At 34.9% G+C, this 13,390-nt stretch overlaps 2 protein-coding genes across 2 annotated transcripts; both read left to right on the plus strand.

Annotated features, from left to right (window-relative positions):
- Positions 1-4,049: 4,049 nt before the first annotated feature.
- Positions 4,050-4,619, plus strand: LOC139153951 (olfactory receptor 6C2-like). The gene has a single exon (XM_070728377.1). The coding sequence runs from the start codon at positions 4,050-4,052 to the stop codon at positions 4,617-4,619; it is 570 nt and encodes a 189-aa protein (XP_070584478.1).
- Positions 4,620-11,788: 7,169 nt separating this feature from the next.
- On the plus strand, positions 11,789-12,754 carry LOC139153952 (olfactory receptor 2AP1-like). The gene has a single exon (XM_070728378.1). It carries the CDS (start codon positions 11,789-11,791, stop codon positions 12,752-12,754), a length of 966 nt encoding a protein of 321 aa, XP_070584479.1.
- Positions 12,755-13,390: the final 636 nt, after the last annotated feature.

Below are 13,390 nucleotides of genomic sequence, written 5' to 3' on the forward strand. Positions count from 1 at the left end.
ACTTTCCTTTTTAAAATGATGATTATTTAATTACTTCAAGGCTTTTTAAATACTTTCTGTAAGAATAATAGTCATAGGAAAAGAATTAAGGAGGGGAAAAAACAAACAATTTAAGCTTTTGGGATTAATTACCAGATGGGATTAAATATTATAGCTAGAAAACAATATATTGCAAGAACGGAATGTCATAGCTTGGAAGAATTCCTTGTATTAAAAATATAAGAACTTTCATAGTCTTTAGAAAGATGGCTATAGTTACTAGTGCTGCTATCATTAATATTCTTAATTTAAACAAGAATATGTTTCTATTTGCATTATTATGTTTACTTTTTTCAGGCATTTATTATTTGTTTATTTTCCTTTGACACTTTACAAATTATTTTAAGATTTATTTAAAATTTATTAATATAACTAACAAAAGAAAATATAGCTATATGTAATAAAATGTCTTAAAAATAATCATTACACAATAGTTATATATCTAATATCTAATATTCCACTACTCTGCGGTATGTTTTAAGACACTGATAATACTGAATTTATAGTAAGTAAGTAAGTAAGTAAGTAAGTAAGTAAGTAAGTAAGTAAGTAAGTAAGTAACTAAGCAAGCAAGCAAGCAAGCAAGCAAGCAAGCAAGCAAGCAAGCAAGCAAGCAAGCAAGCAAGTGAATATATAATTCTAAAAACAGCTAAAAACATTATATTAATTTTCAAATTCAGCTTAAACATGTGACATATATATATATTTGTTTTCGTAAATTTTCACGGGTATATGTATGTAGATTGTTCTGAGTTTGGGTTTTGCCCTGTGTAATGTTTTGCATGTCTATGCGACGTTTCGGCGAAATCACATTCACCATCATCAGGCTGAAGTTCCAATCTTTGTGTTGTTGTAAAATGGATCCATTTTACAACATTTTACAACAAATCCATTTTACAACAACACAAAGACTGGAACTCCAGCCCGACGACGGTGAATGCGACCTCGCCGAAACGTCGCACAGACATGCAAAACATCACACAGGGCAAAACCCGAACTCAGAACAATCCACATACATATACCCGTGAATATATATATATTTGTTTTCGTAAATTTTCACGGGTATATGTATGTGGATTGTTCTGAGTTCGGGTTTTGCCCTGTGTGATGTTTTGCATGTCTGTGCGACGTTTCGGCGAGGTCGCATTCACCGTCGTCGGGCTGGAGTTCCAGTCTTTGTGTTGTTGTAAAATGGATTTGTTGTAAAATGTTGTAAAATGGATCCATTTTACAACAACACAAAGATTGGAACTTCAGCCTGATGATGGTGAATGTGATTTCGCCGAAACGTCGCATAGACATGCAAAACATTACACAGGGCAAAACCCGAACTCAGAACAATCTACATATATATATATATATATATATATATATATATATATATATATATATATATATATATTCAATACACACACACACACACAAGTGTATATATACTGTATACATATATATATATCTATGAAAACAAATATATATATATATATATATATGCAGGGTTGGGCAGCAAGTACAACGGCGTGGAACGCCGCTCCACCGGCGAAAACAAAGCTGCGCACGCAGCTCCATCATTGCCGGCCATGCATGCGTGTGCATGCGTAGTGCATGCATAGTACATGCATAGTACACACGAGATTCAGCTTCTGTGCACGTGCAGAAGCCGAATCTTGTTTCCCTGGCCAGCAGCAACAGCACCTCCCGCAAGGTGGGCCCAGAAAGCGCACGCTTTCTGGGCCCACCTTCCTGGAGGATTTATTCCCACTGGTGGCTTCTGGGCATGATTGACAGGGCACCTCTGGCCGTGCAGGTAGCGGAAGTGGCCAATCCTGCCTGTGAGCCACCAGCGGGAAGAAATTCTCCAGGAAGGTGGGCCAAGGCTGCCTGAGGTAAAGCATCTGCCTTTCCTCCCTTCTTCTTTCCCTCATTCTCTTGAGGTGGGGGAGATATAGCCCCTGAACAAGGAACCTTTTTGGCTGCAGGCAAGAAATCTTTCTCCCAAAGTCCACCTGAAATGAGCCTTCACGCCTCTACAGCCTTCTCAGAGCAAAAGTGGAGAAAGATTTCTTGCAATGCAGTGTGCAGCCAAAAGGTCCGTTGTCTCAGTGCTGTATCTTAACATGCACTCTTTCTGCCCCTCCGCTTGAGAGGTTTCTGCTCGGCGGGGATGGCTGAGGAGCTGCGGGTGTTGCTGCTGCCCTTGCTGCTGCTGGCACCTATGGAACCCCTACCGTCCCCCCCAGACCAAGCTCAGCTGCAGGCAGTGCTGCATCTGCCAAGGCTGCTCTTGGCATGGTTGCCTGGTGCCTCGCTGTAGGGAAGAGTAAGTGGAGCACTCCACCTCCTGGCTTCAAGCCTGATTATGTTCATGGATATGAATCCAGCTGCATCCTCAAGTGCAAATCCTTGCCCTTGCTGTTGCTGAGCCAAACTCACATTTGGTATCCACTCCTTTTCAGCAACTTGATTTTAAATCTACAAAAGTGTCTGTTAAAGCCTTGAAAAATCCTACAAAGTGAAATAAAAAAGAATGGAGGAGAAATAAAATCCTACAATAATAAAGAATTAATTATTATGTTTGTTAAAAGTAAAAGAGAGGGACATAAATTTGGTTTATTTGATCAGCATTGCAGTAATAACACTACAAACTTTTTGCTGACATCAGGATTGAAAGAAATAATCTTTTACAGCTGTTCTTATTACATTTTCTTTTATTGTAAATATTTTCTCTGAATAGAATTAATGGACTAGATTATTTATTATTTATTTGTAAATAAAAATCATAATTGAAAATTACATGTTTCATTGAAAATATTACATTTTGAAAACCTTCTTAACATTTCCAGGTTCTACTGGGAATATTAAGGGAAAAAAGTAGATAAGGCAGAAGCAAAAAAAGAACACTTTTATTGCTGTCTTACTTCTTTCTGTTACCTCCTCTAAATTTTCGTTTCCACTAGGCAAATTATCTTTTGGAAGCAATTTTTTCTCTTGGGACCATTCTGATTACTTTGTCCTTAGTGTAGGTTCATTCCACTGGGGGGGAAAAAGGCTACAACTGAGTTGAATGGTTATATTTAGTAGCCAACAATGTCTGTTTTTTAAAATGACGCATTCTTTTTAAGAGTTATTTTTGTGACTCCTGAACATTAGAACTTCACCATTCAAATCAAGAATCATAGGTATTTCACTATTATTATAATATTTTTATCCTTTTGATAAGCAGAAATGATATTGAAAATATGTTTTTATTTCAAGATTTAAGCTAAGAAAGTTTTAAAATACAATATTTTTAATGAAACAATTTTAATATTTGAAAGAAATAATTTTAAATTATTGTTTTTAATTGCATGGCACACGTGCAATTTGTAAACAATTATGTATATTAATTTTATTTGGAGGAAATATTTACAATAAAGTAAATCAACATAGTTTTGGCTATCAGACCTTCATAATTACTGTGGGTCGCATGTGAATGTGATTTAATGTGGAGAAAGATCTACATTTTTCGTTGAATTAATACAAATTTTGCTTATCCCATGAAAAATGAATATATTTGTAAATGTTTTTTTCATACATTGCAACACATTTCATAGGAACCTTCTGTATATAGACCAAATCCACAACAGTTGACATTTTACTTATAGATGAAGTTTGAAAAACCTTCAGAATGGCAGAACACAACAAGGATAAAAGAGTTCATCCTTCTTGGATTTGGGAATGCTGAGAACTTGGACATTGTTTTCTTCCTATTATTTCTAATCATTTATAGTATAACACTATCTGGGAACCTTCTCATAGTTATACTGGTTATGAGGGAGAAGCATCTTCATACTCCTATGTACTTCTTCCTTTCTAATCTAGCCTGTTTGGAAATCTGCTACACCTCAACAATAATACCTAAAATGCTGGCCACCTTTCTATCTGGAAAGAAAACAATTTCTCTTTGGGGCTGTATTTTACAGATGCATTTCTTTTCTACTTTAGCAGCTACTGAATGTTACCTTTTGGCAGCAATGTCTTACGATCGTTATCTAGCCATATGTAGACCTTTGCATTATGTCACACTTATGAATGACAAAACATGTATTTTGCTAGTTTTAACATCAGGCATAATAGGATTTCTACTTATCACAGTTTTGACATCCTTGTTGACACAACACATATTCTGTAGTCAATACACAATTGACCACTTCTTTTGTGATTTCACACCCTTAATACGTCTTTCTTGCAGTGACACTTGGGTGATTGAAAGAGTTGCTTTGATAACATCATCTTTAGGAATTATACCTACATTTTTCATAACTGTCTCATCTTATGCTTTTATCATCCGGACAATTATGAAAATCCAATCTGTGAATGGGAGACAAAAGGCATTTTCCACCTGTTCTTCCCATCTCACTGTAGTCTCCATTTTCTATGTCTCCTTAATGCTTGTCTACATTATTCCAACAACTGGCAGATTTAAAGATATGAATAAGAGCTTCTCTTTCATGTATTCCATTCTAATCCCCATGTTCAATCCATTTATTTACAGTTTAAGAAATAGAGAAATAAAGATAATCATTAGAAACACTCTGTGCTAAGGAGTTTTTTTGATGGAGATAATTAATTAATTAATTATGTATGTGTATTTGTGTATCCAAGCCGCCCCCCCCCCCGGCGCGCGTGTGTATGTGTGTGTGATTGTCTTTCAGTCAGTCTTGTTTCCTGGTAAATCTCGGACTATAAATAATGATTTTCCCAATTTCCATTATACTATCCTTAACTATACTATCAAAATATCTATCATTATACAGTATATTGGTATATAGTATCAATATCCTTCTAATTGTAGCTATATTCAGTTCTATGAATAACTGATTTTTATTTACAGTGAATTGGATCATTTGGAATGCCTTCTTGCCTTCAACAAGTTAAATTACTACAATTTGCTTCTTATTTGATTTCAACTTGTATGATTCCGTGTTAAGATTCTTTTCTGTTCATGTTTATTTCAAATTAGTGTAACAATCTTCACTGTCAAATAGGTACGTGTAGAAATGCAAGTGGTAAAAATGTAATATCTCCTTTCACTGAATTGTCAGAAATATAGGAAACTATGTGCCTGCCCTATTGAGATTGAAGATGGTTGAAATTGAAGATGGAGACTTCACACACTAATACAACCCTAAACAGGCACTTAATCTATTTTTCTACATTTCTTTGGGCTGTCACTTCTGTAGATAACTTTTACAGAAAAGAAATAAAGGCAAAGATGTTTTTACGGAGGATACTTAAGGTTAGCCACCCAGAGTCCCCCGTGCATATAAATTTAATTAATAAATATATTAATAATAAATTAATGTTGTAAAATATCTTTAAAATATGTTAAATACAATACAAAATAAACATAATGTAATTAATTTATATTTGTTTGTGAATATTTATTTTTTATTTGAATATTAGAGTATCTGAGAATGCCATATGAAGTTGAACAGTCACATAGTGTCACATACCTGTGGTTTCAGACATAGTGTCACATGTGGTTTTTTAGAAGTCTATTTTACTGATGTTGTAAAATTGAATACGGAATAGTTCTTGCAATAGCTGGAAAAGATTCAGTATTCATAACTTTCAACTCAGTGTTTTTTTTTCTTAATGAACCTTCAAGAAGGTATGAAATGAGGCATTATGTACAATACAAAAAAGGCATAGAAGCAGAATAGATTATCATACTATGTACATCTCTCCTTGGTCAGCTTCCAACTTTGCTTCTCACCTGGCCCTCTGGTGCCCTGGACTGCTGTAGACTGCTATCATGTCCCCCCTGGCCCTTCTTTTCTCTATGCTATCCATGCCCAGTTCCATCAATCTCTTTTCATAAGCCTTGGCTTTTAGTCCCCTAATTGTAGATTCAAAATTGTAAACTAGTCCCCTAAATGTAATTCTAAAATTCCAGTCCTCCACATTACTGCTGGGGAAAAAAAGAAGAAGACATCAAAGAAGAAATAAGTATTGTTACATTAAAAACTCTCTAATAAACTGAAAGACAAAAAAAAGTATTTTAAAAAATTGAAGGATAGATACTTAAATAATGCAGAATGCCATTATATATTATATTTTTCAGAGTATAAGATGCACCTTTTTACTCCCTAAAAGAGGCTGAAAATTCAGGTGTGTTTTATACTTCAAATGTAGCCATTTTTTCAGCCTTAACTAATGCTAAGGATCTTCCCAGCTCTTACCTTGCAGGCTCTTTCATTGTTTCTCTCAGCAAAGAATATTTTCCAAGCCCTAAGATTTTGCAGGGTTTTTTCCCATTGGTCTGCTTGCTCTGAATAAGTTTATTTCTAGCCCTAACCAGGTGCTAACAATGTTCCCAGCTCTTAGCGGCTTGCAATCTTTCATTGTTATTCTCTGCAAAGAATGCTTTTCAAGCCCTACGTCTGTGCAGGTTTTTTTCATTGCTTTATTTACTCAGAATATTTCTTTCCAGCCCTAACCAGGTGCTAATAATGTTGCCAGCTCTTAGTGGCTTGCAAGCTTTCATTGTTACTCTCTACAAAGAATGCTTTCCAAGCTCTACATCTGTGCAGGGTTTGGGGTTTTTTTCATTACTTTACTTACTCAGAATGTTTCTTTCCAGCCCTAACCAGATGCTAATGATGTTCCCAGCTCTTAGTTGCTTGCAAGTTCTTTCATTGTTACTCTCTGCAAAGAATGCTTTCCAAGCCCTAGGTCTGTGCAGGTTTTTTTCCCCATTGCTTCAATTACTCAGAATGTTTGTTTCCAACCCTAATCAGATGTTAATGATGTTCCCGGCTCTTAGCAGCTTACAAGCTCTTTCATTGTTATTCTCTCCAAATAAAGTTTTTTTTAAAAAGCCCTAACCAGGGTATAAAATATTGTGCTGGATCTGACCAGACTAAGGATGCTAGCCAGATGAATATCCAGTAGGCATATTTCCCCCCCTTTTTCCTCCCCCAAATCTAAGGTGTGTCTTATACTCAGGTGTGTCTTATACTCTGAAAAAATATGGTAGCCTGAATATGCAAAAATGAGGTTAGGAAAGTTAAGGCTCAGAATGATCTAAAGCTGTCAACAAATGTCAATACTAATAAAAAAAGTTTATTTCCAGATGTTGAAATATAAGAAAAAAGCTAAGGAAACAATTGCTTCACATACATTCTCTTCTTTTCATATATCCTCTCCTCTAAGTTCACTTTTACCCTTATATATATTACCACATATCTATTTTTCTTCCTATGTACCGTATATACTCGAGTATAAGTCGACCCCATTATAAGCCGTTTTCCCAGTTTTTGCCACAAAAACTGAGAAAACCTATTGACTCGAATATAAGTCCAGGGTGGAAAATACAGTGGCTACTGGTAACTTATAAAAATGGAATATTCTTCTATTGTAGCTTCTTAAAATTGTTTTTGTAGGAGAATAAAAAAACATATGAAGAACGGTTGCAAGAACTGGGTATATCTAATTTAGTGAAAAAAGGGACCATGGGAGACATGATAGCATTCTTCCAATATCTCAGAGTTTGCCTCAAAGAAGAAAGTGTCAACCTATTGTCCAAAGCACCTGAGGGCAGAACAAGAAGCAATGGCTGGAAACTAAACAAGGGGAGAAGCAACTTAGAACTAAGGAGAAAATTCCTGACAGTTGGAACAATGAATCTGTGGAAAAGCCTGCCACCAAAAGTTGTGAATGCTCCAACACTGGAAGTTTTTAAGAAGATGTTGGATACCCATTTGTCTGAAGTAGTATAGGGTTTCCTGCCTAGGCAAGGGGTTAGACCAGAAGACCTCCAAGGTCCCTTCCAACCCTGTTGTTATTATTATATTATATAACTTTTTTCCTTCCAAAATGTTTTTTATTTATTGCATCTTTCTTCCCCCCCCCCCTTCCAAAATCTTTCTTTTTTTTAAATTCCAAAAACCTCTTAAAATATCTTTAGGAATGTTATCTTAATCTTAAAACATGTTATCTTAATCTTCATTACAATATCATTATAATTTTCTTAATAATTGGGATTTCATATATTCTTTCAAAACAATTGCTTAAATGAAACTTCCATGTGATAAATATTCAGATTTTCCATTTAAAACGCATTTCATAAGTTAAAATTATTATTACTATCTCAATAGATCAGTAAATAACAATTGGGGGTTACTCAATCATTAATTGCAAAATCTTCTACATGATATTTATCTTGCATAAGGAGAAACCATACTCTTAAAAAAAGGTAAATCTATTCATATTAATTATGTAGAACAAATGATTAATGACAAAATTCATACTATTATATTATCCTAACCTTTGTATTGTTTTAAACAAGTCAGCATTAATAATCCTCTTGGGTAGGATAAGTATAGTTGGAAGAAAAAGTTTAATTACACAGAGTTATCCCCACTTGAAGCAACATTTTCTTACAAAATAACCTATCCTGTTAATCAAATTTAAATGGGTAACTTACATTTTACTTGTACATTTTATTTACTTGTAAAATATCGTTGTTGGCTTGATCAGAAGAGAAAGCCATGGTTCCTTCCTTCTGAAAGTCTCTTCAACCCTCCCGCCCCTTCCCCCAGTGCTTCCTGTAGAGGAGAAGCTGTGATTGGTACAGCTTGCTGCCAATCAGATAGTTCTCTCAGTGCCTCCTTTCTGTGTAGAGAAGGAGCTGTGATTGGTTCAGCCTGCTGCCAATCAGGCAGCTGAGGGGTAGCAAGAGCAGAAAGAAAAAAAACCCTCCTGTTGCCAGCTATGAGGTTTCTTTCTTTCCTGCCTTTCACATCGGAACTGTGGAGCTTTGGGACATTTTTCAGGTCAGTGAAAGTCAGTGACTCTAGTATAAGACGAGGTTGGATTTTTCAGCACATATACGGTATTTGTGTATTGGACAAATGAATAAATAAAATAAATAAATAAATAAATAAATAATGGGAGAAGATGGCAAGGAAGTGGTGGACAGTAGGGAGAAAGTGAAACTCCATTCTTTGCAACTACAGTACTTTAAAAAAATTGCTCAACATATTAAAAGTAGTACTGTAAAAGACAGATCAGGATTCCAAGTCAAAATAAGCAAGAAAAAGGTTAGAGAACACCTATACATTCTAGATCAGGGTTAGGAAACTCCTAGACCATGGGCCGGATTTGTTATGTGCTGGCCATACCCACATCCAGTTTAGCCAAAGGTGTGCCAATATATTATGTGATACCACTGTGATCCATCTTCTAGATGATTCAAATCACCAGGTGCAGATGGCTTACATATGAGAATTCTGAAAGAATTAGCAGACATGATCTCAACATAACTGAACAATATTTTTTAAAGATCCTGGAGCACCAGGGACATAACTGAGGACTGGAAAAGAACTGACATAGTTTCTATTTTTTTAAAAAAGTGAAAAATGGATCCACCTATCAGCCTCATATAATACTGGGAAGATTCTGAAAAAGATAATCAAGCAATGTATGAACATCAAGAAGTAAATAAGTAATAACCAGAAACCTATATGGGTTTGTCAGAAACAGATCATACCAGACAAATTTAGAAGACTAAATCAGTGGACCAACAAAATATTATGCACATAATTTACTCGGCCTTCAGCAAGCTATTTGATAAAGTAAACCATAACCACTAGTTGGTAAGACATTAAAAAAATGAGAAACCGATAACTGTAGATGGATTAGTAACTGGTTGACCAATAATATTTAATGTCTGGCCCTTAATGGAACTGCCTCTATATGGAGGTATCCCTTCATGGCTTGGGACCAGATCATCTGAGGCAGTGATGTCGAACATATGGCACAGGTGCCACAGGTGGCACATGGAGCCATATCTGCTGGCACATGAGCCATTGCCCTAGCTCAGCTCCAACATGCACATGTGTGCTAGTCAGCTAATTTTTGGCTCACACAGAGGCTCCGGGGGGTTGTTTTTGGCTTCCAGGGAACCTCCAGGGAACGGGGGAGGGTATTTTTTATACTCCCCCAGCTCCAGGAAAGTTTTTGGAGCCTGAGGAGGGTGAAACACGACCCTACTGGGCCCACCAGAAGTTGGGAAACAAGCAGTTTCTGGCCTCCAAAGGGCTTCCGAGGGGTGAGGGAAGCTGTTTTCATCCTCCCCAGGCATTGAATTATGGACGTGGGCACTCGCGCTCTCACAATAGCGTATGTGCACATTCTTTTGGCACCCAAGAAAAAAAAGGTTCGCCATCACTGAACTGAGGTATCATCTCTTGCTGATCATATTTACCCGATCCACTAGAATAGTGATGCAAGGAATTTTATGGAACCTCTGGTGGGACCCAAAAAAGAGCCTTCTCCATGGTAGCTTCCTCTCTCTGAAAATCATCCTTCCAGAGTTTAGACTGGCCCTGACTCTAAACTCTTTTGGTGTGCCTTGAAGATGTGGTTTTGCCTGTGGTGTTGGGGAATCCATAGTGGGATGAAGCCCATTAAATGGCTGGTATGAATGTGTGTTCTCACTAGGAAGGAGTAAGAGAGTTATTATTTTATTATTTTTCTTTTTTCTTTTTTATTATTTTTCTTTTTATTTCTTTTATGCAGTCTTTTTATGTCTCTGTAAACTCGCTAGAGTTACCATGTGTGAGTAGGCAGCAATTTAAATTTTCTAAATAATAAAAATAAATTAATTAATTAGGAATAATATGATAGCAGTGTTCCAATATTTGTTGCTACAAGAAGGCATCAACCTATTCTCCAAAGCACATGAAGGAATGACAAGAAGCAATAGATGAAAATTAATTAAGGAGACAAGCAACCCAAATTAAGGAGAAAACTATGGCAAAGATATAAGTACCTCATAAGTCAATTTCTGTACTGCCATCCTAAATATTTATATCTCTATCTCTATCCTTAGAGATAGAGTAATCCTTCCTGTGGCCTGCTTTTTGCTTGAGTGTTATTGCTGACAAATATCAGGTTCTAAAAGTTAGAAGAGAATTTTGCATATTATCAGCTGTTGGTCAAGTCTCCTGCAAAATTATATTATCAGAACTGGTTTTTTTTTCTCTCTCTCTTTCCAAGTCTCTCTCCAAACTTTCATTTCCATGAGGCCAATTATCTTCTAGAAGCATTTCTCTCACCCTCTTGAGATTATTCTGGTTGTTTTGCATTTAGTATAGTCTCATACCACTGAGAACAAAAGAAGGATGCTTCAGAGGTGAACAAAATATAGTGTACCAAAAGAAACAACCAATAAAATGTCACATCTTTGAATACTAATTTTAAATATAAACTGGGACATTGGTACATAATTTGAGAACCAGAACCTTAGGTAATTTACTCATATTTAATTTTAAAACAACAATATTTACAATGAAATTAATGATTTTTGTGTCTGTTAATTGTTATTATGTCACTAGCATATATTTTATATATTTTTCTTGTTAATTGTTAAGATGTTACTAACATATATTGCAATAAGAATACATTTTCCTTTAAATCCAACACATATGGAATTTGTAAATAATTTTTGGGGACAATATTTCAAAACAAAGAAATCAATTTAGTCCTGTCTATAATTTCAGTTATTCTTATATATGAATGTTTTACATTTTTGTGTGGAACCCATGTAAATTTTGCTACAATTCATAAAAGGGAGGAAATGCGTGCAAAAATTGTTTCATAGAATTAAACAAGTTCTGACTTTATACAAACTTGAGAAATATTTCAGTATGCTTATATGTTTCATATACTTCCAAATAATGAATGCTTGATGTTTTATTAATAGATGCAGCCTGAAAAATCTATAGAATGGCAGAACACATCAAGGATAAAAGAATTTATCCTTCTTGGATTTGGGAATACTAAAAAGTTTAATCCTCTCCTCTTTATATTATTTCTAATAATTTATATTGTAACGTTATCTGGAAACTTTCTCATAATTACATTGGTTATGATAGAAAAGCATCTCCACAGCCCTATGTACTTCTTCCTTTCTAATCTCTCCTACTTGGAGATCTGCTACACCTCAGTTATAATACCTAAAATGCTGGCTATTTTTATTTCTGGAAAGAAAACAATTTCTCTTTGGGGTTGCATTTTACAAATGCATTTCTTTTGTACTTTGGGAGCTACAGAATGTTATCTCTTGGCAGCAATGTCATATGACCGTTATCTAGCTATATGTAGACCCTTGCATTATGTCCTTATCATGAGCAACAAAACATGTATCATGCTAGTTACTGTATCTTGGATAAATGGTTCATTTCTTATCACAATTTTAACATCCTTGTTGACCCAACTCACATTTTGTACTCAATACAAAATTGACCACTTCTTTTGTGATTTCACACCTCTGGTAAGACTTTCTTGCAGTGATACTTGGATGATTGAACGTGTTGCTTTGATAACATCATCTGTAGGACTTTTATCTACATTTTTCATAACTGTTTCATCCTATGCACTTATTATTAGAGCAATTTTAAAAATTCCATCTCTGGATGGAAGGAAAAAGGTTTTTTCAACTTGTTCCTCCCATCTTACTGTAGTTTCCATTTTTTATGGATCTTTAATGTTTGTTTACATTTTGCCAACCACTGGAAAATTTGAAGATATGAAAAAGGGCTTTTCTTTTGTATATACAATTCTTACCCCCATTGTCAATCCCTTCATTTACAGTTTACGAAATAAAGACATAAAAGAAATCCTTAGAAAAGAATTTTTCAAATATGGGAAATTTTCCAACACTCATTAACATCAAAAAATACAGTTTGAAAATGTTTCCTTTCAATCTGTACTTGACAAAACATGTACTTGACAAAATAAATAAATAAATAAAATAAATAAAATCGCTTTATTTCAACTCATTTCTAGAAACAGTTTTCCCTTAGTCATTAATATATTAATGTATTTATTGCTGGAGAAATAAATATTCATAAATAACTATTCAATCCAGTTGTGCCTCTTTTGATTCCTTTGGTGCATCGGATGTCACTTTTTAAAGTAAACTTTTGTAGTTTGTCACTTATTAATTTTCAAACCACTGCATTGTGAAGTATTAATGACTAGGGTTAGGGTTATGAATTGCAAAACATGTGTTTTGCTAGTTTCAATGTCATGAATAATAGGATTTATGCTTAGCAGTGTTTTGACATCCTTGTTGACTCAACTTACATTCTGTAATCAATACAAAATTAACCATTTCTTTTTTTTTATTTCACACCCTTAATACAACTTTCTTGCAGTGGTGCTTGAAGGATTGATTGCTTTGATAATATCGTCTCTAGGAATTATACCTACATTTTTTTTATAACTGTCACATATTATGTTTTTAAAACCATTAAGACCTGGCTTTTCTGAGAGGCCTGGAACCATGAATGATTGTATGAAT

Source organism: Erythrolamprus reginae, chromosome Z (assembly GCF_031021105.1).
Source record: "Erythrolamprus reginae isolate rEryReg1 chromosome Z, rEryReg1.hap1, whole genome shotgun sequence".
NCBI classification, from domain to species: Eukaryota; Metazoa; Chordata; class Lepidosauria; order Squamata; family Dipsadidae; genus Erythrolamprus; species Erythrolamprus reginae.

Bases quoted from the DNA above. Each gene is read 5' to 3' on its own strand.
- LOC139153951 (XM_070728377.1), top strand. From the start codon at position 4,050: ATGTCTTACGATCGTTATCTAGCCATATGTAGACCTTTGCATTATGTC.
- LOC139153952 (XM_070728378.1), top strand. From the start codon at position 11,789: ATGCAGCCTGAAAAATCTATAGAATGGCAGAACACATCAAGGATAAAA.